This window comes from Lissotriton vulgaris, chromosome 1_1 (genome assembly GCF_964263255.1).
Source record: "Lissotriton vulgaris chromosome 1_1, aLisVul1.2, whole genome shotgun sequence".
In the NCBI taxonomy this organism is placed as follows: Eukaryota; Metazoa; Chordata; class Amphibia; order Caudata; family Salamandridae; genus Lissotriton; species Lissotriton vulgaris.
In genome coordinates, this window is record NC_141685.1 from 1,750,988,954 (window position 1) to 1,751,016,196 (window position 27,243).

The 27,243-nt window shown below is 44.1% G+C and overlaps 1 protein-coding gene across 4 annotated transcripts in view; it reads right to left on the minus strand.

Annotated features, from left to right (window-relative positions):
- Positions 1–27,243, minus strand: part of TBC1D30 (TBC1 domain family member 30) — a 320,682-nt gene that overhangs the window by 85,044 nt on the left and 208,395 nt on the right. For all 4 annotated transcript variants that reach the window (XM_086919039.1, XM_086919041.1, XM_086919040.1 and 1 more), the window contains one exon: positions 15,726–15,791. In XM_086919039.1, the coding sequence (XP_086775165.1) occupies positions 15,726–15,791 (66 nt within the window). The remainder of the gene's footprint in view (positions 1–15,725; positions 15,792–27,243) is intronic.

A 27,243-nucleotide genomic window follows, 5' to 3' on the forward strand; every position in this document is an offset into this window, starting at 1 on the left:
GATCCTTGATGCTCTGATGGTTGGGGGCGGAGGGGTGGGATGTTCTAAATGCTTGCGCGGTCCGCTCTCTCGTCAGATTTCTGGCGGGGGTTGTGCACCACTGCGTCCCCACACATGGGAGATCCCCACACACTTATGTATGCATGGTTGGGGTGGCTAGGGGTGGGGGGCAGGGGGCAGCTTTGGCAGGTTGGGGTAGCTGAAGTGGGTGGTGGGAGGATGGGGGGTTTTTGGTTTTCCTGGGTACGGTCGCAGTATTTTCTTGAGTATGCTGAAAGGTGTGTTAGGACTATTCGGGGGTTGGGTGGCTACTGGGTGCTGTTGTGCTTGGGAAGGGTGACTCTACTTACTGGACCTCGCGGAAAGCATGGTTGTGTACGCTGTGCTCACTGTGGCCTGATGAGGTGGCCTGACAGCCTTTGGGACAAATGTTTGATCTGGATGGATGACCAGGGGGGGTAAAATCATATGTGTTACTTGGAATGTGAGAGGGTTGAATCGCCCTCAAAAGACTAGGCAAATGTTGGCATTTCTAGACAGGCATGGTGCACAAGTTGCTTTCCTTCAGGAGACGCATTTGGGGGGTACAGCTGCAGAGACTGTGGGTCGTAGATGGGCGGGAGTTAGATTGGCATCGAATTACTCCTCTTACGCATGTGGTGTGATGGTTCTAATTAAAAAATCTGTACCGTTTGTTAAACTGTATGAGGATATTGACAAGGAGGGTCGTTACATTATAGTGCATGGTAACTTGTGTGGAACACCTGTCACGCTTCTTAATGTTTATGGACCTAATGTGGATGACCCTGATTTCTATGTTGCACTATGGAATAAGATCTACATGTTGCCACAATCGGCTGTGCTCTGCGGGGGGGATTTTAATATTGTACTAGATGGGGAGCTGGATAGGAAACAAGACAGGCCCTACGTGAGAAAGAGAGCGGCTGCTGAGGTTCATGAGGGAATGGACGGACTTGGACTGGTGGATGTGTGGCGTCTGCGGCACCCGGGTAGAAGAGAAGCTACTTGCTATACGTCAGCTCACGATACGTGGTCGAGATTGGATTACTGGATGGTAACTCAGGATGTATGTGGTTGGGTTATGGATGTCGATCATTTGCCGCGCACACTCTCCGATCATGCGCCAGTCCGCTTGGTGTTGAGGATACCGACGTGCACGCCTGCTCCATTCACTTGGCGCCTGTCGCCGGGAACCTTGACTGATCAGGTACTGCGTGAGACAAAAATGTTGGCACGGTAGATAGTGCATGCACGGTGTGGGAGGCTTTTAAGGTGACTATCCGCGGGGCATGCATTGGTCTTCAATCTGGGGTACTGACATCGCTCAGAGATTCCATGTCTAGGTTGGAAAGAGACCTGTTGACACTTGAGCGCCAATTGGAGGACTGCCCTGGCGAGGCCTTATTAGCAGACATTAGGTCAAAAGTCTCTGAGTACAACGAATTGGCTGACCAAGAGGTGTCGTTCTTATCCAAGCATACCAGGGCGCGTTATTATGGTGAGGGGGGCAGGCCCGGGAAAGGCCTGGCGGATCGCATACGAGAGCCATGGGCCAAACACTGCACGGTGCAGGAAATAGTAGACGGGGTGGAGGTTGTGACAGACACGCCGGGCATACTAAGCTGCTTTGCGAAATATTATGAAAGAATGTACGAGCATCGGGAGACGGCGACGGAGGAGGAAATAGGTCGTTACTTTGAGGATATAGCTTTGGTTTGGCTTTCGAGGGGACAGCAGGAATTCCTAATGCACCACATCACGGAGGAGGAATTTCGGGAGGCGATAGCTGCGCTTCCTAATGGGAAAGCTGCTGGCACAGATGGTCTCCCGTCTGAATTTTATAAAGAGTATGTCGATCTTCTTCTCCCGCACCTGGCGATGGTGCTGGAGGAAGCGGTAGAGCAGGGCCAGTTTCCAACTACAATGAGGGAGGCGCTACTAGTTGCATTGCCAAAGCCCGGGAAACCTCCTAACCAATGTGACTCATACCGGCCTCTCTCCCTCATGAACACGGACGTTAAAATCATAGCCAAGGTGCTCGCTACTAGGCTGAAACTGCTTCTCCCGGTAATGATACTACCTGATCAGTCGGGGTTTGTACCATGTCGGTCTACCACCCACAATCTCAGGGCTCTTTTTGCTGTATTACATCTGCTCAAACCGGAGCTGGCGGCGGTGGCTGTCATGCTTGACGCCGCGAAGGCCTTCGACTCAGTCGCATGGCGGTATATGATAGCCATTTTGCACCGGATGGGGGTTCCCTTCTTTTTCACATCATTGGTGACTCTTCTCTATACTAACCCTATAGCGCGGGTGAGGGTTAACGGACACGTCTCGAACTCGTTCTCGGTACAGAGAGGCCCGCTCTCACCTTTGCTGTTCGCCATTGTGATGGAGCCCCTGGCCTGTGTTCTAAGGCAGCGGTATGCTGACGCAGCTCTAAAGTTCCCCCTTCGCTCGCTGGCTGTATCCATGTATGCCGATGACATGGTACTTTATGTGCGCGAGCCTGCTCGCCATCTAGAATCCATCCTTAGAGAATTCATACGGTTTGGCCGCCACTCGGTTCTGACCATAAACTGGGATAAGTCTGTTATGCTGCCTCTCACTGATGTTACCCTACCGTTTCCCTTGGAGTTTCCACTAGAATGGGCGAAGGACTCGGTGCGCTACCTTGGGATCTGGATTCATCGAGATAGTCAAGAAGTCATTAGAGCCAATTATGGCGTGGCGATATCCAAGCTGGAGGATCAGGTAGCTCGATGGACTAAGCTCCCTCTCACCCTCGCAGATCGGGTGTCTTTAATCAAAATGGTCGTGCGCCCGAAATTTTTATACCTTTTTGTTAACATACCGCTTCTGCTGACGTCGCACTTCTTTGCCAGGCTGAGATCCTTGTTGACCACGTTAACCTGGGCTGGGAAAAAGCCGCGAGTGGCGTGGGATGTGCTGACTAAACCATACACTCTGGGAGGCTACGCTGTGCCGGATATGAAGTTATATTATTTGCGTGCACAAGCGCATTTTTGCTGCATATTGGGTGTCTGCGCCCCCGTATACCCCGCATGTGGCGCTTGAAGCCAGTTCTGTTCTCCCGTACCCACTGCGGGCTATGATGGGTAACAATCACTCTTTATTCGAAAAGTGGGAGGTGGACACGGTGCACTCCACGGCGAATGCGTGGCGGGAGCTGGGTAGGAGAGCGGGCAGGTTGCCGTTGTATGCCCCAAGCATGCCGCTATTATACCATTCCGAAGTATCGGTGTCGGGCGAAATCGGTGGTCTGCAGATTCTTCAGGGAGCTGGACTGCACAATATGGGTGACCTTTTCCCAGGGGCCACGTTCCTCTCGTTGCAGACTGTGACGGAGCGATCCACGAATGTGGTAATGGCTACTTTCCTTTATGTCAGACTTCGGGCGGGTATACACTCCTTATACCCTACATATCCGGAGGAGCCTTTAGCATTGGGGGCCTTGCAGTTACTCTACACCGCGACTGACAGAGTTAAATTACTTTCCAGATTATACCGCGCTGCTCAGGAGGACGAAGGAGGGGGTGCAGAACTGGCTAGAGCCAGATGGGATAAATGTCTGCCAGAGCCATTAGCGGATGATGAATGGAATGAATGCTGCTCCATGACTGGGGGGTATGTAGCCAACGGCAATTTTCGCCTCTTACATTTTAAATTTCTGCATCAATGGTATTACACACCCACGCAGCTAGCTAGGTACGGGCTACGCGACTCTGCTCAATGTGTCCGGTGTGGAGAAGATGATGCGGATTTCGTGCATTTGGCATGGGGGTGTGCACGAGTGTATGACTTCTGGGTGACTGTGACTGAGGCACTGACTAAGATGGTGACTACGGAGGTTGCGTTGGATATACGCCTTTGCTTGCTGGGGCTCGCCTCTGGTGTGCCTAGTGGGGAGCGGAGGTTGGTTCTTCTGGCGTTACAACTTGCCAAGCGGAGGGTGGCTATGGTGTGGGGTGGAAGACGAGCGCCTGATGTCCAGTTGTGGCTAAGAGATATGGCCTACTGCAGGGACCAATTGACTTGCTATGCTGAAGCTCTGCCGAGGAGGTCGCGTCCGCGCGACATTTGGGCTCCATACACTGCGTATATGCTATCTCTGGCGGATGATGATGCTTCCGACGCTGAGGGTGAGGGTCTGTTGCCGGGAGATAGAGAGCCTGAGTGTTTACCTGCCTGAATGGATGTGCTGTGACATTGCCAGGGATGAGTTGTTCTTCCCATTTGCTGTAGGTGAACCGTGCCGAGGGGCTGTCTTGTTCAGTAGGCTTGATGGTGCTCACCCACTGACTGGACTCATGCGAGGTTTTGAGTCCAAGATTGCACAGCTTGCTTGACCACTGAGGATGTCTTCAGTACCTTCTGGATTAATCTGCCATTCTGTACTCCTATACTGGACTTTTACTGCGACTGGGACCGGGAATGTTTGGGATGGGGGGTTGGGGGTTGTTCAAGTTGGGTTTAAAAACTGTAAAATAAGACTATATGTGAAGAGCGAGATGCGACTGCGGAGGACGGCCTGGGTTTGCATTGTGACATATTATTACCCTCTGTGATCTTTGTATGCGCTCGCACGATGTCATTTGATATGTGCTTCTAATTGCTAATTGTTGATTTGGTAGCGGCCGGCCCTATATAGGGTTGTGGGCACACTGCTGTGTATAAGCACGTATTTGCAATAAATGTCTTGCAAAAAAAAAACACAAAAAAAACTTTGTAACACATTAAAAAAGTCTTCCTACTTTCCTTTATATCATTATCATGCAAAGTGTTTGTTGCTATGGTTGCGCCAGAAAGCAGCCTTGTACGTACAAAAATAATTGAAATAAAAAATAGCCCTGAACCACGCCAACACGTGGGCAGTGGAATGAATATTCTGAGAGCAATAACCTCAGCCAACTAACTGTGGAATCACAAACATGAATGAATGAGACATAATTGCCTCAGCCACGCAGTTTAACAGCTGACCTGCTAATGGTATCAATGAATAACACTATTACCAAAATGAGAGAGTTGTGTCCACACTGTGTCCACAGATTCGGACTGCCAACCAGTAGCGCGGACAATGAAACGCCACACAGGACTTACTTAGCTCAGCATGCTCAATACAGCTTCAGATAAAGAAACTCAATCTAGCTTTACTATATTACTTTACACTATCGTGAACAGGGCACAAGTCCTAAAAAAAGAAGTGGGGGGACTCTCCAAGGTAGGCGGGGTCACAGGAAGTGACATCACGACAGGAAGTGACATCACATGTAAGGCAGATCTATCATTTGCATATAATGCAAGATTTAACAATTGAAGCTGCTTGGTACTTAAGCCTGTGACTTAAGGTCCCTGTATGGAGGAATTAGCAGCCCAAATGTGGATGAAGTTTGGCGAAGGTGACGAACACATTTTCAAAACGCTACAGGAAAGTTTGACTGCAAGGTTTTGTATACATTACAGGTTCCCAGAGAGGCTGCTTCCCACACTCGACAATGACTATTACACACAGTAGGGCTCCATATTCACTTTATTCTATCGATGAGTGTTATATGTTATCTCCCCACCTATTGTAAACTAGCGACTCTGTATTAAATAGTTTTGTCCCAGCTGCCTCTCTCTAGCTGTGGCTAGATTTATTTATTTTATTTATAAAGTTTTATATAGCGCGAACTTGATCCCGAAGGATATCAGAACGCTTTACAATTTATAGCAAAGGTAACAAATCGGAACATTAGTCTAACATTGGGAATCTTGGCTGAAGACAATGGAGCTGCCGGGGCATTAACTTGGGTCAATGCCTACATTTTAGATATATTAACTGGCCATTGTATTTATTTTAGCAGATTTATTTACTTCTATTTATTTTAGGAAATGTATTTAGTTTTGGTATATTTTAGTTTGACTTATTTGCCTTCATTTACTTCAGTGCAACAAAATATAAACATTGCTTTACTTTGTATTAATACGGTTTATTTTTGTGATAGTTCCCAAAAAAAGGGGCCGATTATGACTCATGCATTGTAATGGTTGTTTCCCCCTTTACAGAGACTACTTACAATACAATCGGGGTGGGCCTAGCTCATGATGTCATTTTGTGGGGACCCCTTGAAGAAAGCGGGCAGAACCTTTGCAAAACTTTGTGCCCCCCTATCCAGTAGTGCAATTATCCAAACACTGACAGGATTGAGCCTAAATTAAAAATATACTGACATACGTAATGCCAAGTCAGACGTCATCATGGAGTCATGTTTAAATGAACAATCCAGCGCCATCCTACACCTCCCCATTCCACAAAATTATACAATTCAGACCGACAACACAAACTAGAAGGGGGCGTTGCTGTCATCATTAAACATTCCATGTGGAAACAGCGGCACACGGAAGAACACACAAGGGTACACCATCATACTACTTACATTTTGTAGCCTGGTGTCAATTGTTCAATGCAGGGCTTAATTTGTGCCAGTGCTTAGCGCCGGCACTTAATTGGCAGGGCCGGGTCGAGTGGGACTCTGATTCTACACGCACGAGGCGCACAGTGCATGTAAAATGTTTTAATTTAACTTACAGCACACTTGCTAGTACTAATACTTAATTAACTCCTCAAGTCTCGTGCAGCCGCATCGCATTGTGTTTAGTTTTTCACATCTCAGTTTACCCTTAATTGTCCACGATCACTTTAATAATGAAATATTCTGAGTGGGAGAGCTCTTTGGCAGCACTCTGCCTGGTTTCTCTCTCGTCACTTTCATGCTGCTGTGTTAAAGAGCCTCGGTTCTACCGCACAAAGAATTAGGGTGACCAACTGGCATTGGTGCAAATTCAGGACGGTGAGTGTAAAAATTCAGGACAAAGGGTCAAAATTCAGGACACAAATTCAGGACAGGAGGCCAAAATTCAGGACAAAACTTCAGGACAATAGGTACGTTTTACAGACACATCAGAGGTCGCGCAATAGTATATAAGTAAGCCCAGCCATTTCCAAAAGTATTCAACCATTTGCAAACCTATCCATCATGTATCCTTCCATCTATCATTTCACTCATCCATCCCTTCATCCATCCCCTCATCCATCCTTTCACTCATCCTCCATCATCCATCCATCCACCCTTTCACCCTATCCATCTGTACACTTATCCATCCACTCTTCATCCCATCCATCCATTCACTCATCCATTCAGCCATTTACCCTTTCACCAATCCAGCCATCCTTTCACTTACTAATCCCTCCACCCATCCACTCTTTTAGACATCCATCCATCCTTTCTCTCTCCATCGACCCTTTCACTTAGCCTTCCTTCCATCCATCCATCCACCCATCCATCCATCTACTCATCCACTCATGAATCCATCCATTGCCCCTATCACTCATCCATCTATCATTTCACTCCTTCACACATCTATTCATCCTTTTGTCCATCCACCCTCCCTTTCACTCACTCATCCATCCTTACACCCACCCTTTCACTCATATGTCCATTCATTCACCCTTGCACTTATCAATCCATCAATCCATCCATCATTTCACTCATCCACCTACCCCCCATCATCCACCCACCATCCACCCACCCACTCATCCATCCTTTCACCCACCCACCATCCAATCCACTGATCCATCCTTTCACCCATCCACCATCCACCCACCCACTCATCCATCCATCCTTTCACCCACCCACTCATCATCCATCCATTCATCCTTTCACCCACTTATCCATCCATCCATCCCTTCACCCACTCTCCATCCATCCTTTCACCCACCCATCCATCCATCCATCCCTTCACCCACTCTCCATCCATCCATCCATACTTTCACCCACCCATCATCCATCCATCCATCCATCCATCCATCCATCTGTCCATCCCCTCATCATCCATCCATCCTTCCCCTCATCATCCGTCCATCCTTTTCCCTCATCATCCATCCATCCTTTTCCCTCATCATCCATCCATCCTTTTCCCTCATCATCCATCCATCCTTCCCCTCATCATCCTTCCATCCTTTTCCCTCATCATCTATCCATCCATCCATCTGTCCTTCCCCTCATCATCCATCCACCCTTCCCCTCATCATCCATCCTTTCACCCACCCCCTCATCATCTATCCATCCTTCCCCTCATCATCCATCCATCCATCCATCCATCCTTCCCCTCATCATCCATCCTTTCCCGTCATCCAGCCATCCTTCCCCTCATCCATCCTTCCTTTCATCCATCCATCCTTCCCCTCACTCATCCATCCATCCCATCCATTTATCCTGCCCTTCATCCATCCATCCATCCTTCCCCTCACCCATCCATCCATCCCATCCATTTATCCTGCCCCTCATCCATCCATCCTTCATCCTTCCCCTCATCCATCCTTCCTTTCATCCATCCTTCCCCTCACCCATCCATCCATCCATCCCATCCATTTATCCTGCCCTTCATCCATCCATCCTTCCCCTCACCCATCCATCCTTCCCCTCATCCATTTATCCTTCCCCTCATCCATCCATCCTTCCCCTCCATCCCTCATCCTTCCCCCTCATTCATCTTTCCCCTCATCAATCATCCAGCTACCCTTCCACCCATACATCCAGCTATTTACATTTTCTCTCCATCCTTCCCCTCACTCATCAATCCATCTATCCTCTCTCATTATCCATTTATTCAATATTTCATTCATCCATTCACCCTTTCACTAATTCATCCAGCCATTCACACATCCCTTCACTTACTTACTCGCCCACCTTTCCATATTAATTTTGAGCTGAGCCCTTTTGAGAAGAGGCCCATCAAGAACTTCACCCTCGCTGCAGGGTGAAGTTCCAGGACTGGGACAGAAGCCACCCAGGGCGGAGACAGGATCCACCACAGGGGGGGACAAGAGCCATCACAGACAGGGGTGGACTGGAGCCACAACATGGGGGGACAGGAGCAGGAGTCATCACAGGAGAGGGAACGTGATCCACCAGGGTGGGCACAGGGGTGGGCATGCAGTATTCTAGTATCATCTTGGCTTCTCGCCCCCTCCTGCACAAGACAACGAGAAGACAGGCTCTCTGTCCAAAATGCCATCCCCCACTGTGATATACAGTACTTACAAGAGATACTCCGAGAGAACTGATTGAACTGATTGTCCTCCATACTTTGTTAATCAGTGTGGGTGCGTTTGTGCCATTTCTTTATTGTATTACATTATGCATGTTTGAAGAACCGAGGTTTGCTGACAGTAATTAAGCTCTGTGAAGAGAACCACGTTCTGCCTCGGTGTAATCAGGGGTGTAATCTGGCCGAGTCTAGGATGTTTGGGGCCCTGGGTAGAAATGGAATGTGTGAGCCCCCCTCTAAATAGCAGAGACATGACACATTCAGGGCTGTTTGCATCTGAATCGATGTCTCTGCTCCTGAAGCTGCCGCCCCTCCCTTTCAGTCACCTTCAAGCACCTCTTAACAGCTCATCAAGGGCTGGAGGTGTGAGGGTTGCCATCCCGCTGTGCCTCTCCAATGCTGATGGGGGTCTGAGTTTTCATACAGCATCGGAGTCAAGAATGGAGGTGGGGGCAAGCTGTGCCCGGTTAAAATTACGGACAAATGGTAGGTGCAGGGGCGTGGTGACCACCGGCGTGCTTTATTTACTTTGTGCGCGCCGCGCTCCCGTTTTTTAATGGTGGACACGGTTTTGATTTAGCAGGGTGGACGGCGTCCACCCTGCAAAACCCTCGGAAATAAGTGGGGGGATGCCGTCCACCCGCGTGGTACCCCGACTCGTGCCCTGATCGTGAAGGACTAGTCATCTTTAAGTGAGAAGAAGAGAACTACGTTGGCCCAATCCACACTTCTGTCAGAATACTGTCATTCCCTCCCTCCTGTAAACCATGTAGAAATTAAGTCATCATCTTCAGGTATAACAAAGTGACTCGAAGACATCTACCATAAAGTCTAGGAAAATGCTTATATTATCTACCATCACCTGCTGCATTTCTCACCAGCTATGGCCAAGGGTACAATTTAAAGTATTAATCGTCACAAAGCAGCATATGAACTAAACCAAGCTAAACAAAGAGTAGACCTATTATTAACTATCTAGCTCAGACTCACCACACATGTCTAAGTCTGGCGTTCTCTATCTCTAGGATTCATTATTTATTCAGGTGTTATTTATTAAAGAGTTCTCTAAAGCAATGTATGTCCACTCTGGTTATTTTAGAGAACTTGTCGGAGTTCTGAAGAAATACAACTTTGGAGCAAGGGGCAAGAGTTTAGACATTTGTGTTAGACATTCTTCTTTTTTAGCCTCTGTTCAGTGCAGAGTTCAATTTTAAGCAAGTCTGAAAAGTTTGGCTTTCAAACATGAACTGCATTTATTTGGGTTTGGACCGATGTCAAGAGTCTAAGGGCTTACACCAGCAGAGAATTCACTAGCTACACTGGTGTAAACCTCTTGACTTGGTAGCTTATTCCCACCAAGGTCGCAGTGATGATCATCCCACCACATTGCTGGCAGGGTGACTGTCACGTATTTTCTCTGCCTGTATCTGCATAAGAACTTCAGCAAACATGGACAGGGAAAATGAATACTGACCCCCATATGCAGAAAGAAAACTCATGTTTGTGCCATTTTTTAAAAAATCAAGAAATATAAATATAACAAAGTCCTGCTTTGAGAGTTTATTTCTTTAATATAAAAACGTTTACTTAGCATGTGCTTTCAACATGGTGCACACTTAGCAAGCTTCATTGCTGTGAAGAGAGCCATGACAGAACCCTTCACAATCTCCACAAGCATTGCTCTTTAGATATGATGGGAGGAACTGCCAGAGGAGAGGAGGACATTCCTCCATTTACCTGGCAGGAAAGGGGGACCATCCACCAACTGCTAAATAAGCTCTAAATCCTAGAAACACAAAGTTGCATGTTTCATTCTCTTGAATGATCTTTAGTTGAGCCGGTGGGAAGCCATTGAGTGAATGTCTCTGGATGGGGAAAAGTGACTGTGCCAGTCTGTGGGTACACTGAGCCTGTGCCGCAGCAAGCTTCATGGATGGTGCACAGAACTTCGACTTTGATGCTGCCATTGACAGGAGCAAAAAAGAACAATTGATGGACAGAATGCAGAACAATGTCATACATTCAACACAGTACAGAGATCTGGACCTAAATCCATCTTTTTTTGCTTACCAGGTCATTACATTTTGGACCCAGCCATATGCAAATCAGTCTTGACCCTGCATCCAATAAGAACACACCAGTCTGAACGGCCAAGCCAGGTCCTCCCTGGACTGGAAACAAGCATCCTAGGACTGGTTTCGGGCATTCAGCCCTCATCAGCCAGGATAGCTTGGCTCCAGTGGCATAGAGAGCATGGGACCCACGTCTGGGCATACCTGTCCCATTCGGGGTAACAAAATGTAAAAAGAACAATTGATGGATAGAATGCAGAACAATGTCATACATTCAACCCAGTACAGAGATCTGGGCCTAAATCATCGTTTTTTTGCTCACCATGTCATTCCAGTTTGGACCCAGCAAATGCAAATCAGTCTCTTGACCCTGCGCCCAATGGGAACAGTCCAGCCCGAACTGCCAGGCCAGGTCCTCCGTGGACTGGAAACAAGCATCCTAGGATCGGATTTGGGCGTTCAGCCCTCATCAGCCAGGATAGCTCGACTCCAGTGGCATGGAGAGCACGGGACCCACGTCTGGCATACCCGTCCCATTCGGGGTGACAAATGTAAAAAGAACAATTGATGGACAGAATGCAGAACAATGTCATACATCACCCAGTACAGAGATCTGGGCCTAAATTCATCGTTTTTTTGCTCACCATGCCTATCCAGTTTGGACCCAGCCATTTGCAAATCAGTCTTGACCCTGCGCCCAATGGGAACAGTCCAGCCCAAACTGCCAGGCCAGGTCCTCTGTGGACTGGAAACAAGCATCCCAGGACCGGTTTCAGGCGTTCAGTCCTCATCAGCCAGGAAGCGGGAGCAGTGGTTTAAGGGCAGGTTTGATATGATCATCTTTACAAAAGCTAATGCAATGTCCATCCACCAGGTACTGAAGTCTTTGGAACTGGTCAATGAAGTTTTTTTGGGTGTCTGTTGAAGACTACGTTAAAGTAATTGATATGTGCCAGGATAGGGCCTCTTGATAGTTCACCTGCATGATTAGTGTTGAGGATTTTTCATAGGAAATAAGATGTACACTGAAACCCTTTGCCAATGTGTTGCCCTGTGGAATAAAAGATAGGTCAGCATCAAAAGGAATCCCAAGGTCCCTTATTTTGTGGTGTGGGTATCAGGGTTCAAAGGCCAGTTGAAAGGTATTTCCTTGGGTTCAGTGACTTCAGTTAATAGGATCTCAGGTTTGGCAGCAGTTATACACAGGAAGCTCTTCTTTATATAGTGGAGTACGTGTTCTAGGCACTTCTGTGTTTTTAGTGTACATTTCTGAGATCAGTTTGCATTGTGAGCTGAGCCAAGGAGAATACAGAAATGTTAAGAAAAGGCACAAGAGGGATGAACCTTGAGGAATATCAAAAGACACTGGGAAACTAGATGAATCAAATGGTCGGACCCTGATTTTCGCGGTGCTTAGCACCCACTTAAGACCCACTACAACATGGGCCTGGAAATGCCTACCCAATGATCAAGTCCCTGAAGCAATAGTGTGTGGTCTGCAGGGTCATAGGTGGCAGGCAGTAGAAAGGTCAAGCAGCATAAGGGCAGTTTTGTTTCCTCATCCTAGGACAGGAGAAGTTCTTGCCTCATCTTAGCCAGTGTGGTTTCTGTGTCCCTTGCACAGTAACATCTTACCTGCTTTTTGTGGTGGAGATGGTTCAGTTCCAAGTAGTCTTGAAGTTGTTTCATCACTACCTAGCCAACATTTTGCTGATGAACAGGTGATTGAAGAAAGACATGTAGCTGGCCAGGATTCTTCCATCAGAATTTTTTTTTCCACAGGGAAATTCAAGATGGTGTGTTTCAGGTAGACAACGTATTTAAGGCACGCATGAGACTGTGGGAAATTTGGATGATTTTTTGTAGCCAGTTCCAAAAACTCATTTACATCTGTGTGAAGGAGGATTGTCGTGATGGAGGTGATATGAAGGTCAGGGACTAAAACGTACTCCCTGAACATTCTGCTGCATAACTGCAGGTTGGTCATTAAGCATTGCTTTGAGACTGTTGACATGATTACCGGCAGCAACTTCAAACTGCCTATTCCTCACTGAAACACAGTTAGGTGAATCCTGGCAGCCAACTCTAGACTTTCTCCTGCCACCATAGTACTCTTTCAGCCACCCTGACTGGCTATAGAAAAGCAGAGAGAGTGGGGTGGAAATTACACAAAAAGACTTTTCCCAGAGAAAAAAACGACCAATTTACATCATTTCAATATCTTTCTGCGAAAATAAAAACAAATCATGAAATTCCCACTATCGTACATATGATCAATTGGAAGGAAGAATATTATTTGTGGAACAACATTTTGAATCCCTGAGTAATAATTATCTTCTTAGTAAACAATACATTTTTTGAAGACTTTAACATATATTGGGACAATTCTAAAAAAGCTGGCACTTTGCAGTTTTGCTTTCATGGCCAAATCAGCCAGATTCCACCTGAGCAACCTTAGGAAACTGAAACCCTTCCTCGATGCCCCAGACCTAAAAATGGCAGTCCAAGCACTTGTCATCTCCAGACTGGAATATGGCTGTTCTACCCTCTCGGGGTTACCCAAGATCTCCCTGGCACCTCTAAGAGCCTGCCTCAATGCGGCCGCCAGACTACTCACTGGTACGAGGAAATACGACCATATTTCCCCACACCTGAAAGCTCTCAACCGGCTTCCCCTGGAGGCAAGAGTACAGCTCAAAGTAGCTTGCATCACGCACAAAGCTTTACACACTAAATCCCCTGCATATCTGGCGCAGAAACTTGTGATCTCCGGAGGAATCAGAAACTCCCGATCTGCCAGAGACGACCTGCTACAACCTGCGCGCTTTAGGAGAAAAAAAAATTACAACCGGGCTTTCTCGGGGGCTGCTCCAAGAATATGGAACTCTCTCCCACCTGACTTCAGAAGAATCCCCTCTCTGACTCGTTTCAAAAGGGAGGCCAAAACCTTCCTTAGGGGGAAATTTCTAGCTTAAACCTGGCCTCCACCATCACGATGGCCCTATTCTATGGCCATCTATTGCCTCCCTTTGGATTATCAAGCTACCCCATCAGAAATGTGGAACCTTGTCTTGAACATTGGTAAATATAATCTATAATATGTTATTGTGTCATGAGTTTTGGATATGTAACCTGTAAATACATGCCCTTATCTCCCTCATGTATCCTGCACCTTGTCCCCTACTACTCGATCCATAACTGGTTGATGTTAAACCTGTTCTGGTTATTGCTATATTTTCCTGTAAAGCACTCTGATACCCTAACAGGTCAGGTTTGCGCTCTATAAAACATATAAATTAATAAAATAATAAATAATTGCTACACACAAGTTTATCATACTCCCAGTCACTCTAAACATGCCATTCTAAAGCTCACAACTGCCATTGAGAGGAACCGTAAACCCGAGACACTGATCCTGGTTGATTGGTCAGACCTCTTCCGTATGCCCTTCCTCCTTCCTTCATCCAAAATCTTTCCTTCAGGCCAACCAGAGAGACCCAGGCTGTGGATCAGAGGCTTGAATAATATTGATCCTGCCATCCTAGCAGAAAATATGGTCTCCGCTCATTGTACCATCTTACCAGGCTAACATTTATTTAGACTTTGAGGATGGGATACTCCCATCACAAATGTGGAGGATCTCCAGATCACCATATTTCACACGTGTTCGTTTGTGATACTTGTATTACAGAGGCCAGGACATCTGCGACTTTACAATGGGGTATCTCATCTTCCAAATTCTAAATAATGCTGGAAGTAGTAAATATGCTTGCAAACTAGTACTACGCTAGGTTTGAAAGGCTGGTGGAGATAGAGTGGTCCCCGGTGTGCCCTGCTAGTTTGGAGATTTCAAGGTTATAACAGGGAACAATTATTCACCACTATAGAATATCAACCCCTAATGTAAAGCACTGGATATTCATCTAAAAACTGATCACAATCATAAAACTCCACCTCTTCCTAAAATCTATCATTGATGTGTCTTGACCAAAATAAGTGGGATGCCTATAGTGCGGTTATAAGGTTGTCTAAGAAAAAGATCTCTCAAGGATGTCATAGTGAATTTCAGTGAAGAGGTTCTGGATGTCAGTATTATGCTCTGTGGAAAGCTGAAGGTTAATCGGAGCTATCTTGAATTACTTTGCTCTTAATTTACATAGCATCTTAAGTGTGTGTTGTGCAGGTGCCATTTTTAGAAGGTTATTTTAATATTAGATGGGGCCTTTATTGGTATTGCGATGTGCATTTGGAAAGACTACAGATTCTTAGTGACAGGGATTCACTAGTAACTTTGGGATGTAAGTACGTTATGTAGTATGAGTGAGCTTCAATCTATTGTTATTGCTTATGTAGAGTCACTTTGGGTTGGTAGGGCATACAAATATACATCAAACGATCTTATATCAGTGGAGAAAAATTGCACTACTGAAATGTACGTGAACTATTGCATTTTATTGTGATATACAAACAGAACCTTACCAGCACCACAACTCAATGTATAAAGAAATGCATACTTACTTTTCTCCTCCATTCCTTTGGAATTCCTGTGGGCAGCCTAGCCACTGCTTTAAGGGCATCGTACCACTATAAAAATAAAACCATGAAAATAAAATCAATAATTTACATTAAAAACATAATATGTAGATAGTGCATAGACATCCACGTATTGGGTTGAATGATCTGCAATGAGCTTTTATATTAGTCGTTACATGGGTATTTCGTCCACAATGTCAATAAACAGATTATGTAAAGAACAGCACATACCATTCAGACGGATTGCTGCAATAGAAGTAAAAAACCTTACTTTATGTAAATTGGCATATATAAGTTTAAAAAAACATACAAACTAGTTTGTAACCATATAGAAAACCAGTTCTTGTGATTCATTACCTCGTTAATATCAGTCAAACTATCATATGTAACCAAACTAAAAAGAGTTAAATAGCATAGTAAAATAGTATTTACTTATCCATCTTCATGACAGCAAAGTAGGCAAAATATGATGAAATTCAATGTAGCCCATAAAGATAACCTTTGGCTGAGATTAAGTCAAGAATACCATCAATTACATTTTGTCGTTTGCACCATAGATATGCAACACTTTGCCAACAGTGAGGTCTACAGTAGCTGCAGTAAACATAGCATAGAGGAACACACGTCTCAATCAGTCATTTCTGACAATTGTTTTACCCAACAAATTCTAGACTTGATCACACTCCCATACCATATGCATGAAATGTGTTTTTACTTTTATTACATGTGAGACGTATATCCCAGACCATCTTTTTAAGTATATGCTAAGGTTTCTCGGTCAGGTAACTCGTATGTGGTTAATTATAGAAATTGTACTGGAATTTGGCATTTCTTGGCACCTGTTTGGCATAACCTAATAAAAACATTTCACTTCCCATCCAAAACAAGCACCCCGGCCCACAGCCTAAATCCCTTTGCCCATTTGTTCCTTTAAAGGTTCAACTGCGGTTTGTTTCTATAGCTATTGACTTGTACAACAGCAAACTGGCCTTCATCCTACAGCCTATAATTATCAGGGTGGTCATGTCTGCTTCAGGTTCAACATGAACCAGCCTGCCACAAAGTCTCCAGCTGTCTGCACTAAATGTCCATATTGCATAAACTCATCAAAGGGAGTAGGACAATCTTGAAAAACCTCTAAAATTCTGAACATTTTCTAGGATTAATACAACTCTCCTACTTATGTGTGATAGTTGTGACTGCATAGTAAGAGGGGCCAGACAAAAAGTTGTAGGCACCATCTTCCTGCAGTGCATAGGCATCGGAATGGGTTTTGTGACTCAAACATACAATAATAGCCCAAATCCCTAAAATGGGACACTCAAAGTCACACTAATCCTCAAGTCTGGGGATAACTGTCATGAATTAGATCCTCATGTGGAAGGGAAGGTGGGTGCACAGAATTTTGTGGTACTGCACAGACATAAGTTCTAGCTACCCTCCAGCATACTATCCATCTTTGGGATGCGCAAGTGAGAACAACAAGTACTTACTTGCACCTACCTAGGTGAACCACTTACGAACTATATGTACCAGAACCCTCAGGGGTGATCCAGAGGAGGGGCTAGCGGTGTGCGATCCATTGCGGTTGATTCTAGGCATCGGAATGGGTTTTGTGACTCATACATACAATAATAGCCCAAATCCCTAAAATGGGACACTCAAAATCACACTAATCCTCAAGTCTGGGGATAACTGTCATGAATTAGATCCTCATGGGGAAGGGAAGGTGGGTGCACAGAATTTTGTAGTACTGCACAGACATAAGTTCTAGCTACCCTCCAGCATACGATCCATCTGTGGGATGGGCAAGTGATCATTACTACGGGGTAAGCGACAAATCAACCAAACTAGCTTGGCCAAATTTATCACTTTTCCCATGTTGCCAGTAGGATATTCCTTGTAGTTATCTTGCCCAACCATACTTAATGCTTCCACATATTCTTTTTTGGCCTCCGTCATCATGATCGCAGCAAGTGGTCATCATAAAACTGTTTTGTCAGGTATTGGACTGCACCTCAAGGAATTGCAACATTCCATTTAGGGTCCTACATATGCTGTCTCCACGGAAGTCCACCTTGGAACTATATTGTGAACAACTCCCCTTCAATGCCTGAGTGTCCTACTGACCCCATAGTTTACTGAAAAGGATTTACGATCACATACCGAAGGACACACAGGAATGTAAGATATAGGAGTGTGGAAAGTAGCCATCTTGGCTTCTTCAGGGAGTAATACGTAATGAATAACAAAAGATTCAGCAAATAGTATGATTCTACTAGAAACATGCCTGATACAGTGCAAATGTAATGCACCAGAGAGCAGGAGTAGTCTCTTAGTATAGGGTTTTGCGCATCTTAAACATGTGTCAGGTGGTAATTTCTCAAAGCCACCTTCAGAAATCTGGGTGTGTGACAGCACGCTAAGCATGGGACGTGATCTTTCCATAAACTAACCAATAATACAATTAAAAACCCACCCACGTTACAGCAGCACATCAAAACCAGAAGAATACTTTGTGATATCCACATTAGAATAACATATATTTACAAAGCAGATATGACTGAACATCAGTCTGCCAAACATCTCCACATCCCTATTCTGAGTCAGCTTTAAAGTTAAGTCATTTGATGCCCGACTCCCCACCCGCCGAATTTGTAACCGATGTCAAGACCACCCAGACATACAAAGAATAGGCAGAAAGAAAAACACGCCCTCCTAATCTTCCTGCTGAGCCAACAGAGTGCTCCTCACCCAAGCGGATCTCCAGGAGAATGCCATCTGGACAGAGCATCTTTTAATGTAAGAAAACTTGATGTATTTTTCCCAGGACCCTGATGATCCTTGACATGAGCCTAGATGACTTTTTTTCAATCCTCATCTTGCACTCATGACTTAACCAGTCGGGTCTTTATTTCACCTCATGCCTCTTCATCCATCAGTATACTCTCCCTGCCCCCGTATTACACTCTAATAAGTTGATTTTCATCCCTGCTTTCCATTCTTCCCTGGTCAGTGTTTTACCATCCTTTTCTTCTTCGTTCTTTCCTCCTTTGCTCATTTTCTATTTCTTGTTCTGAGTCAAAGTCTGAAATTTTAAAATAAGTCCTAGTCCCCCTAACAAGACCCAAAAAAATGTGCAGGTGGGCCCCACCCGCGACCAGTGGTTCAAGTTAAGCACGGACTACATGCAAAAAGAAGCTACGGCGCCACTATGGTCAGCATAACTCTGTTCAAAAAGAACATAGTAAATGAGTGCAACATCACATGCCCATGTAAAGAGGGTGGGGTAGTGCAGATATTGCACGATCCTTCTGCTGCCATCTCACTTATCTCCTAAACTTCAGCGTCCTTCCCAGGAATGTGTTGCATACCATGTGATGGAATCCAAGGCATATGAATAAATCTACACAGGTACATTGGATTTTGGGGGTCTATGCAACGTGCACCCCAAAACGTTTTTGCTTTTGTTACCGGACACAGAATTAGTGTCAACAACAATCTTGGCTTTTGACCCAATATGTGATATTCCACTCATCTGCATCTGGGTTCCTATCCAACAAACATTGTTCTTCTCCATCCACTGGCTACCAGAAGAGCCCCTGCATTTTGCACGCAGAGCGAATGAATAAAACTACAAAGTAGTTTATTCTTAAATTATTAAATGACATACATATAACTAGTATATGGATAACAGTCTTTAACTTACTGAAATAATGAAGCAAATTAACAAGTGGATCAAGTAGAAGATGGTGATGAGTGTACACCACTTTGTTTAAGCCCATGCTGCCATCAAATTCAGACCGCAAGGTGTATTCAAAGTGTTGTAGTGATTACATTTAGTCTTCATTTTAGTTTCCCTTTTTAACTTAGCATCTTTTTCTGATTGTGGTTTGAACATGTTTTCCTCTAATACGAGGAAGTGCCACATATGCACATATTCCTAATAGATATTGCCTGTAGCATGCACAATTAGTTCTAGGGTCACATATATTAGAAGGTGATGCTCTTGTTTTATTTTTGTGCTCATAGGGGACGACTCTTTCGCTCCAGACTAACTAAAGATGTTATTCTGCACCTTTGGCACAGTACGATAAGGTTGGAGTTTTATTATTTAAACAGCATCCATGATGAAGTCAGTGAGAGGCACTTCACACCAGCATTATCAAAAGGCCTGGGCGTAGTTTACGTAGCATCACTCCACGTAGCTTCATGTAGTATACGTAGTCTGCGTATCGTAGCGGTGTACAAAAATTGCAAAGTAATTGCAAATGGCATCCTGCACAGTGCCAGTTATGATAAAATATGTATCTCTATCTTTATATGCTAAAGTGCATATAGTACTTTCACATAAGTAAAACTGAAAAATTAGCGAGCAGTGAGAGAGGTGATGATTTTGGGACCCTCCCTAACCTAGGGGGAGTACCAAACATATGCCTTGAAAACAAAAAAGCACATCTTATTGAACGATTTGGTGGTGGTCCCATCCTCTTAGGACCACCCCAAGCACAGTTCTTGGCAAAAAAACTTTCCCAACCAAAGGCCCTGCAAAGCATTATGGGATAATATTAGCAGTGGGCAGTGAATATTATATAGTATCCAATATCAAAATAATTCTACAAAGAGCTGTAGTTCAATTGGTGGTTACTAGATGTCCCTCACGAGTCAAATGCAAATGCTTGATGAAAGGGTTTCAATGGTTTTGCATTTGACTCGTGAGGGACATCTAGTAACGACTAGTGGAACTGCAGCTTGATGTAAGAATAATTTTAATGCTTTGCATTTGACTCGTGAGTGACATCTAGTAACGACTAGGTGAACTGCAGCTCTTTGTAGAATTATTTTGATATTGGATACTATAATATTCACTGCCCACTGCTAATATCGTCCCATAATGCTTTGCAGGGCCTTTGATTGGGATGGGACCACCATTGAAGTTCAACATAATGTGTTTTTTGTTTATGCTCTTTGTGTTCAAGGCATCTGCTTGGTCCTCCCCCAGGTTAGGGGGGACCCCAAAATCATCAGCTCTCTCAGTGCCTAATGTTTTTATTGTAAAAGTTCACTTTTGTGAATTGACTAGGTGAACTGCAGCTCTTTGTAGAATTATTTTGATATTGGATACTATAATATTCACTGCGCACTGCTAATATCATCCCATAATGCTTTGCAGGGCCTTTGATTGGGATGGGACCGCCATTGAAGTTCAACATAATGTGCTTTTTGTTTATGCTCTTTGTGTTCAAGGCATCTGCTTGGTCCTCCCCCTAGGTTAGGGGGGACCCCATAACCATCAGCTCTCTCATTGCGTAATGTTTTTATTGTAAAAGTTCACTTTTGTGAATTGGCTATATGCTACTAGCTTACCCGTCGCTGCGATCTCAGAAGAAAGGAAATTTAAGGAAACTTGTTATGATAACATTTAATTTACATTGTGCCATTTTTATTGAAACGTATTCATTTTAATATGGAAAACATTTTAAAGTGTTGTTTTAATTCTGTTTATTTATTCGAGTGCTTGTGGATACACTGTATTTTTTGTTTTTCCGTCTGGTGCGTACACGAATAAATCAGAAGATTTTCCGACGCGTGAGCTGGCCACATACAGTTGTCCATGTGAGAAGCACGGATTCTCCAAATCTAGTCCACACACTTGCAGCGATTGTCCTTGTGCTTTGTTGATGGTCATTGCAAAAGCGAGTCACACCGGAAACTGTAAACGTTGAGTACTTGAAAGATTATGAGGGCCCTTGGGGGCCGGGGGGCCGATATTTAACAAATGTTTCCTTTTTTTTTTTTGCCAGAAACCTTTGCGGGAGTGTACTCAACAACTTCCCAAAGTTTCATGCCGATCGGATGAATGGTGTAGTAAAGCATAAAGGACAAACAGACATACTTTCGTTTTTATATATATAGATTAAGCATGTAAAATTGCTTCTTCAAAGCACCTGAGGATGTTGTTGATTTAGCTACTACAAATTTGTACAAACTTTGCATGCTACGATTATGCCCAAGGTTAGTTATCATGTAAGCTTCTGTGAGCTGAGACTGAGATACAGCTCTGCAGGCCCCAACCTTCATCGTGAGAAGGAAGATAGTTGTGCAAGAGAAGTGTGGAGGCCTGCACACTCAGATGGGGTGCATCCGTTCATGCACAGAGGCTGCCTTCCTGAAATATTATACCAAGGTATAGGGTTAGATCATTCCAAAAGGTCTGGCAGAAGGGTACTCTCTATATGCTCTCACTAAAATAGAGATATTAGTGATGGCTAGGATTAAGACTTGGAACAATTAACATGGTTGAATTGTCTGTTTTTTCACCATTCTGATAATGCTTATAACAATGTGTTTCATCCGCCTAATAATCGCAGCTCAAGTTGTATTTACAAGGATTAGATTGTTCAATAAACATTTGAAAATGTATTCTTAGATTTTTCTTGAGCATGCAAAAGTGACAAACTAAAGAGTTAGATCTATTTCCACGAGATCCTTGGGAATCAAAATGCTCATGTGCGAGGTTACGGAACACATGTGTAACTCTGGAGGTTTAGGGGTTTAGATGCGGTACTGTGACGCAGCTGAACCAACATGTACTGATGATATGAGTAGACTCAGTCTCTATATTGTGACGTTTTGTTGATATAGTACACAGTCCTACTAAAGTAGTAGGAATTGTATAACAAAAGATGATGGCTAATTATGTGATGCCTTTCCTGTCTGCACAAGAAAAAAAGTATTGCATGCAGTCATTTCAGACTACAAGGGTCAGTTTTCTGTTTTCTTACAGCTTCACTTTCTATGAAAAAAACTTATATTATCTGGCTAATTGTTACATTTCGGGAAATGACTTCTACCATTTTAAAAAGGTAAACATCAATGTAAGAGGTATTTTACAAAAGTGCCTCAATCATTAAACTGCAATACGTTCTTTGGTTTATACACACAGGTTAGAAAAGAGCAAATAGTCCAATAAGTCCAGTTTATTCTTCCCAACTTTAACAAAGACACACCTCATATTCATCCACCAGCAGGTCAAATGTGGTATACCTGAAGATTAGGTACTATAGCTGGAAACCTTATGCATATTAACTGTAATATATCAAAGTTTCCAGCATGATCATGGTGGATCAATATGAAAGAACTTTTTAAGGAGGGAGCGGCGGAGAAGAAAACAATTAAGAAGGTATTGCATAAATTACTTCTTTGTAAATTATGAATCTAAAGAGAAAGGATTGTTTTCAAATTCTATAAAATAACACTCCCCCCCCCAAAAAAAATGTATCTTCTGGAGTTGAGGCTTTTCTGAAAGCGTAGAAGTCATTTCATGAATGGTAACACATAGTCAGATAAACAAATTTTCTTCATAAGGAAAAGTAAATTAAAAGTGAAGCAGAAAAAAAGAAAAAGGTTCTTCTAGGAATGTACATTTATTTTTTCCCTCTACTAAAAGACATTGGGAATTCTCCCACAATAAAAGTTTCATTTTGGGCTTTATCACGACTACCCATTCCTAAGTGATAATGTGCCTCATAGATCTGGCAAGATACTAAAATCATTCACCCTATCTTCTTGGATGCTGGTGTTGCGAAACATTCAAGATAAGATAATGATCTTTATTCGGTTTTTACAGTTTGAAAAAGCCATAAAAGATAACATAATATTAAAAACATTCGTTTAAAAAGCAGTTACATTTAAGTTTTAAGATATTTACGAAGAGTAAGAGGGTAGTAAATTACAGGTTTACAAATTATTTCTATGTCTCATAATACATTTTAAAAAGTTTAGTACGTGGTATACTGTACATTCAGAGTCCAAAAGTTGAAGTGATAACATCGCTGGGCGACACTGCCTATAGCCCCATTTTTTTAATAAAGGGATCAGCCATGTCTTTCGATGTGGGTGATAGAACTTACAGAAAAGTACTGTATGGATGGTGGACTGGGGAGAATGATCATCACAAGGGCACAGGATCATTTGGGTGCTCCAATTGTTTTTATCAGGGAAAGTCACCAGTCTGAAAAATAGGTTCAGTCTGAACCTTGTTAGGAGCATCTTTTCGTAGTTGGAAATCTCCAGTGTGAGATATGGCTGAATTTTCAAAGTCTGCTGAATCAAGATTGCGTGGATGGCAGATTTTTTTGTGGCCATCGTTACTAGTCTCAGGGAGTCTAGATGGCTCAGTGCTATTTGTTTTAGATCTTTTTTAGAAATTTCGCTCATTAGTTCTGGGTTGTTGTAGTATTTCTCGATCCCTAGATCATAGAGGAAGTTTCTAATGTATGTGAGCCAGGGTATTTTTTTTGCGTTGTTCAACTCCATGATATCTCGAAGAATATTTTTTGTCAGGTTATTTTCTTCGGATAACCAGACTCTTCTCCAAAGCATTAGAGGTTGGATTTTAATCAGGTCTTCAATGAAGGGGATTCCCAATTCAATGTGCGAGGCATAGATGGAAGTGCCTCGTGGTGTTGCTAGGAGGAATCGCGTAAAGATGTTTTCCTCTTTTTGAATGGGGTTGGTGTTAATATGCCCCCAAATCCCAGCACCGTATAATGCAATGGATTGGCACTTTGCGGCGTATATTTGAAGCAGTTCGACTTGGGGTTTTTTCCCTAGTCTGTTTGAAAATTTCATTAGTGCCATGATCGCTCTTTTGAAAAGATGTCTCCTGGCCTCTACCGCCGGTTTCCAACTTAGGGCATCATCTATCATGATGCCCAAATAGGGGTATTGTGAGGTTCTTTCGATTCTTTGTTTTTTCAGAAAAATGGTTTTTGCCTGTTTTTTTGCACCGCCTGCCACCATAACAAAGGTTTTTTTTACGTTTATGTGCAGGTCCAGGGCGGCCATGAAATCTGCGTATTTGGTCAGTAGTTTCTGTAGTTCAATTGGGGTCCGGGCTAAAATGACGGCGTCGTCCGCGTAGAGCAGGGCGGGGATCAGGCGATCTTTTGCCTTTGGGAGATCTCTTCCCCCCTTCAACATACACTCTTCAAGACCATTGGTGTATAATGAAAATAGAAAGGGGGCCAGGACACAGCCTTGCCTCACTCCCCGCTCTACCCCAAACGGTGCCGTCAGTTCTCCTCTTGTACCAAACCTCACTCTCGCTGTGGCCCCGCTATAGAGTTCCCTAAGATAGTCCAAAAGGGGGGGGTCGACCCCCATCTTACTCAGCAGCGACCAGAGCTTGGAGTGTGAGACACAGTCGAATGCGGATGACAAATCCACATATGTCATGAAGATTGTTCCTGTTTTTGCGAGGATATACTTAGATGTAAGCAAGGAGAGGTTCAATACTTGGTCAATAGTTCCAAAGCCTTCCCTGAAGCCGAACTGTAGGTCAGAGAGAATGTTTTCGTCCGCTGCCCACTGTTGCAATTTGCCAAGGAGGACTCTGCCGACCACTTTACCCAGGGAGTCAAGAAGGGAGATTGGGCGGTAACACTTAACGTCTTGCCTGTCCCCCTTCTTGAAAATGGGGACCATTATTGATGATGACCATGAGTCCAACAATCCGAGTTCCATGGTTGCCATGCAGACTCTCGTAATTATTGGGGTCCAAAGGTCGGGAAGAAATTTGAATAAATCAACAGGGACCCCATCGGGACCAGGAGCTTTTCCAGGCCTACTTAGGGATAAAGCTTTTTCGAAATCTTGTAGATCGACTTCCAAAGAGATAGGGAAGGTGGCTGGTTTGTGTGCAGCCTGATGCAAATCACAGTTAAATGTAGATTGGAAGATTTTCGAAAAATGACTCGTCCATGTGGTCTCGTCAATGGCCACGTCTATTTTTGGTCCGCTGGGATCTGTTAATGAGGGGGATTTGACTATTTTCCAGAAAGCCTGGGAATCCTTCGCGAGTGCGCTCTCGTGTAGTGCTTTCCAAAGGGATATTTTTAGTTCTTTTTTCCTCGTCTTTCTGGCAATAGTATATTCCCTTCTGAGGCCTTGGATCTTTGTTGGATCTCTATTAGTTTCTCCGAGGGCTTTCCTCAAGTTGGTTTGTGCTTTTGTGCAATCTCTGTTGAACCAGCCTGTGGTCTTTTGCTTATTTTGATTATGAGGTCTGGTTAACAGGTTTTTGACATATTCTATAATGATGTTAAAATTTTCTAAGATTTGATTCGCCTCCGCTTGGGGATCAAGACAGATCATGATGTATTTGTAGGCGAGAGTGACAAGTCTCTTCGTAAGAATATTAGGGTCCACTTTATTCCATTTAATGGTGAAGCCATTTGTCTTGTGCAACTCGAGCCTATTCTGTGATAGGGTGTTGGCTATTGTTACCATCAGAGGGTTCGAGTGAAATAGTTGGAGACTAAGGCTGAGGGCGGAGTGGTCACTGAGGCAGTTTTCCAAGATTTTAAATGTTCCAACTCGCGATTTTAAAGCTTCTGTAATTAATATATAGTCCACGGTGGTCTCATGGCCCCTTCCTCTGTATGTTGGCTCAAATTTATTGATAGATTGTTGAACAGGGTTCAAAACATGGAGATCCAAGTCTGATAGTATTTTGTTCATAGCAGACCCCACTCCTGAGTGGGTAAAGTGAGTTAAAGGGATATCTGACTCGTCTACTATTCCACAGACATCAATATTCGGGCAGGGATGCAGATTGAAGTCACCACCCCAAATTACGTAGGAAGAGTCCGCTTTCTGTTTATGGTGGGTATGTTCTGTTAACTTGTCTTGAATTTGGTCAAGAATGATCAGAAATTTGTCGGAGTCCAGGTTGTTATATATGTTTACTATTGTTAATCGAGTTTTTTTCCCTACAGAGAGCGTGAGGATCTGAAAGTTCGGGAAAAGGTCTGTCTTGATGATCTTTGTGTCTACCATAGTGTTGGCCATGTAGATTACCAGACCCCCCTTCGGTCTACCTGAGACACTCGGAAGAGCGGGAGAATTAAAAGTTCTATATCCCACTAGATGGAGGGCAGCTATTGCCCATGTTTCTTGAATGGAGATGATTTGATAGTCATTCAGAAAGACTGCTGCCGAACCATCCTCAATCTTGTTGCGGAGTCCAGCGGCATTCCAGAAAATCATGGAAAGCTGGGTGGGTTCAAGCTGCTGTGCGACATTGTAATTGTGTGGTATGGATTGGGTAGGCACCAGGTTTTGGTGTGAAAGAGCTATTATGGTTGATAAGGGCTCCGGTGTTTTAGATGTTTGTCAATCGACCATTTCCAGGCCACTGAACCTGTTCGCGGTCGGGAAGCCTAGCCAGTGTTGCCCGTTGCTGGTGCCTTCATAGTTAGGACCGAAAGATTGGTAAGGTTGGTAAAGTGGTCTCTCCCATTGCTCCCGGTTTCCAAATCTATTTTGGGGACCCACGATCTGCCATGGGACTTCTCTCTGCTGGTAATTCGGATTAGCTGGATACCGAAAGTTAATGGGTTCGGTAAGTCGCGTTACAGGATTTGGAACGGCAGGTTCAAGCTCCCATGGTTGCAGGATAGGCTTCCTCCACATGTTATCAAAACTACGTTGGTAGTTG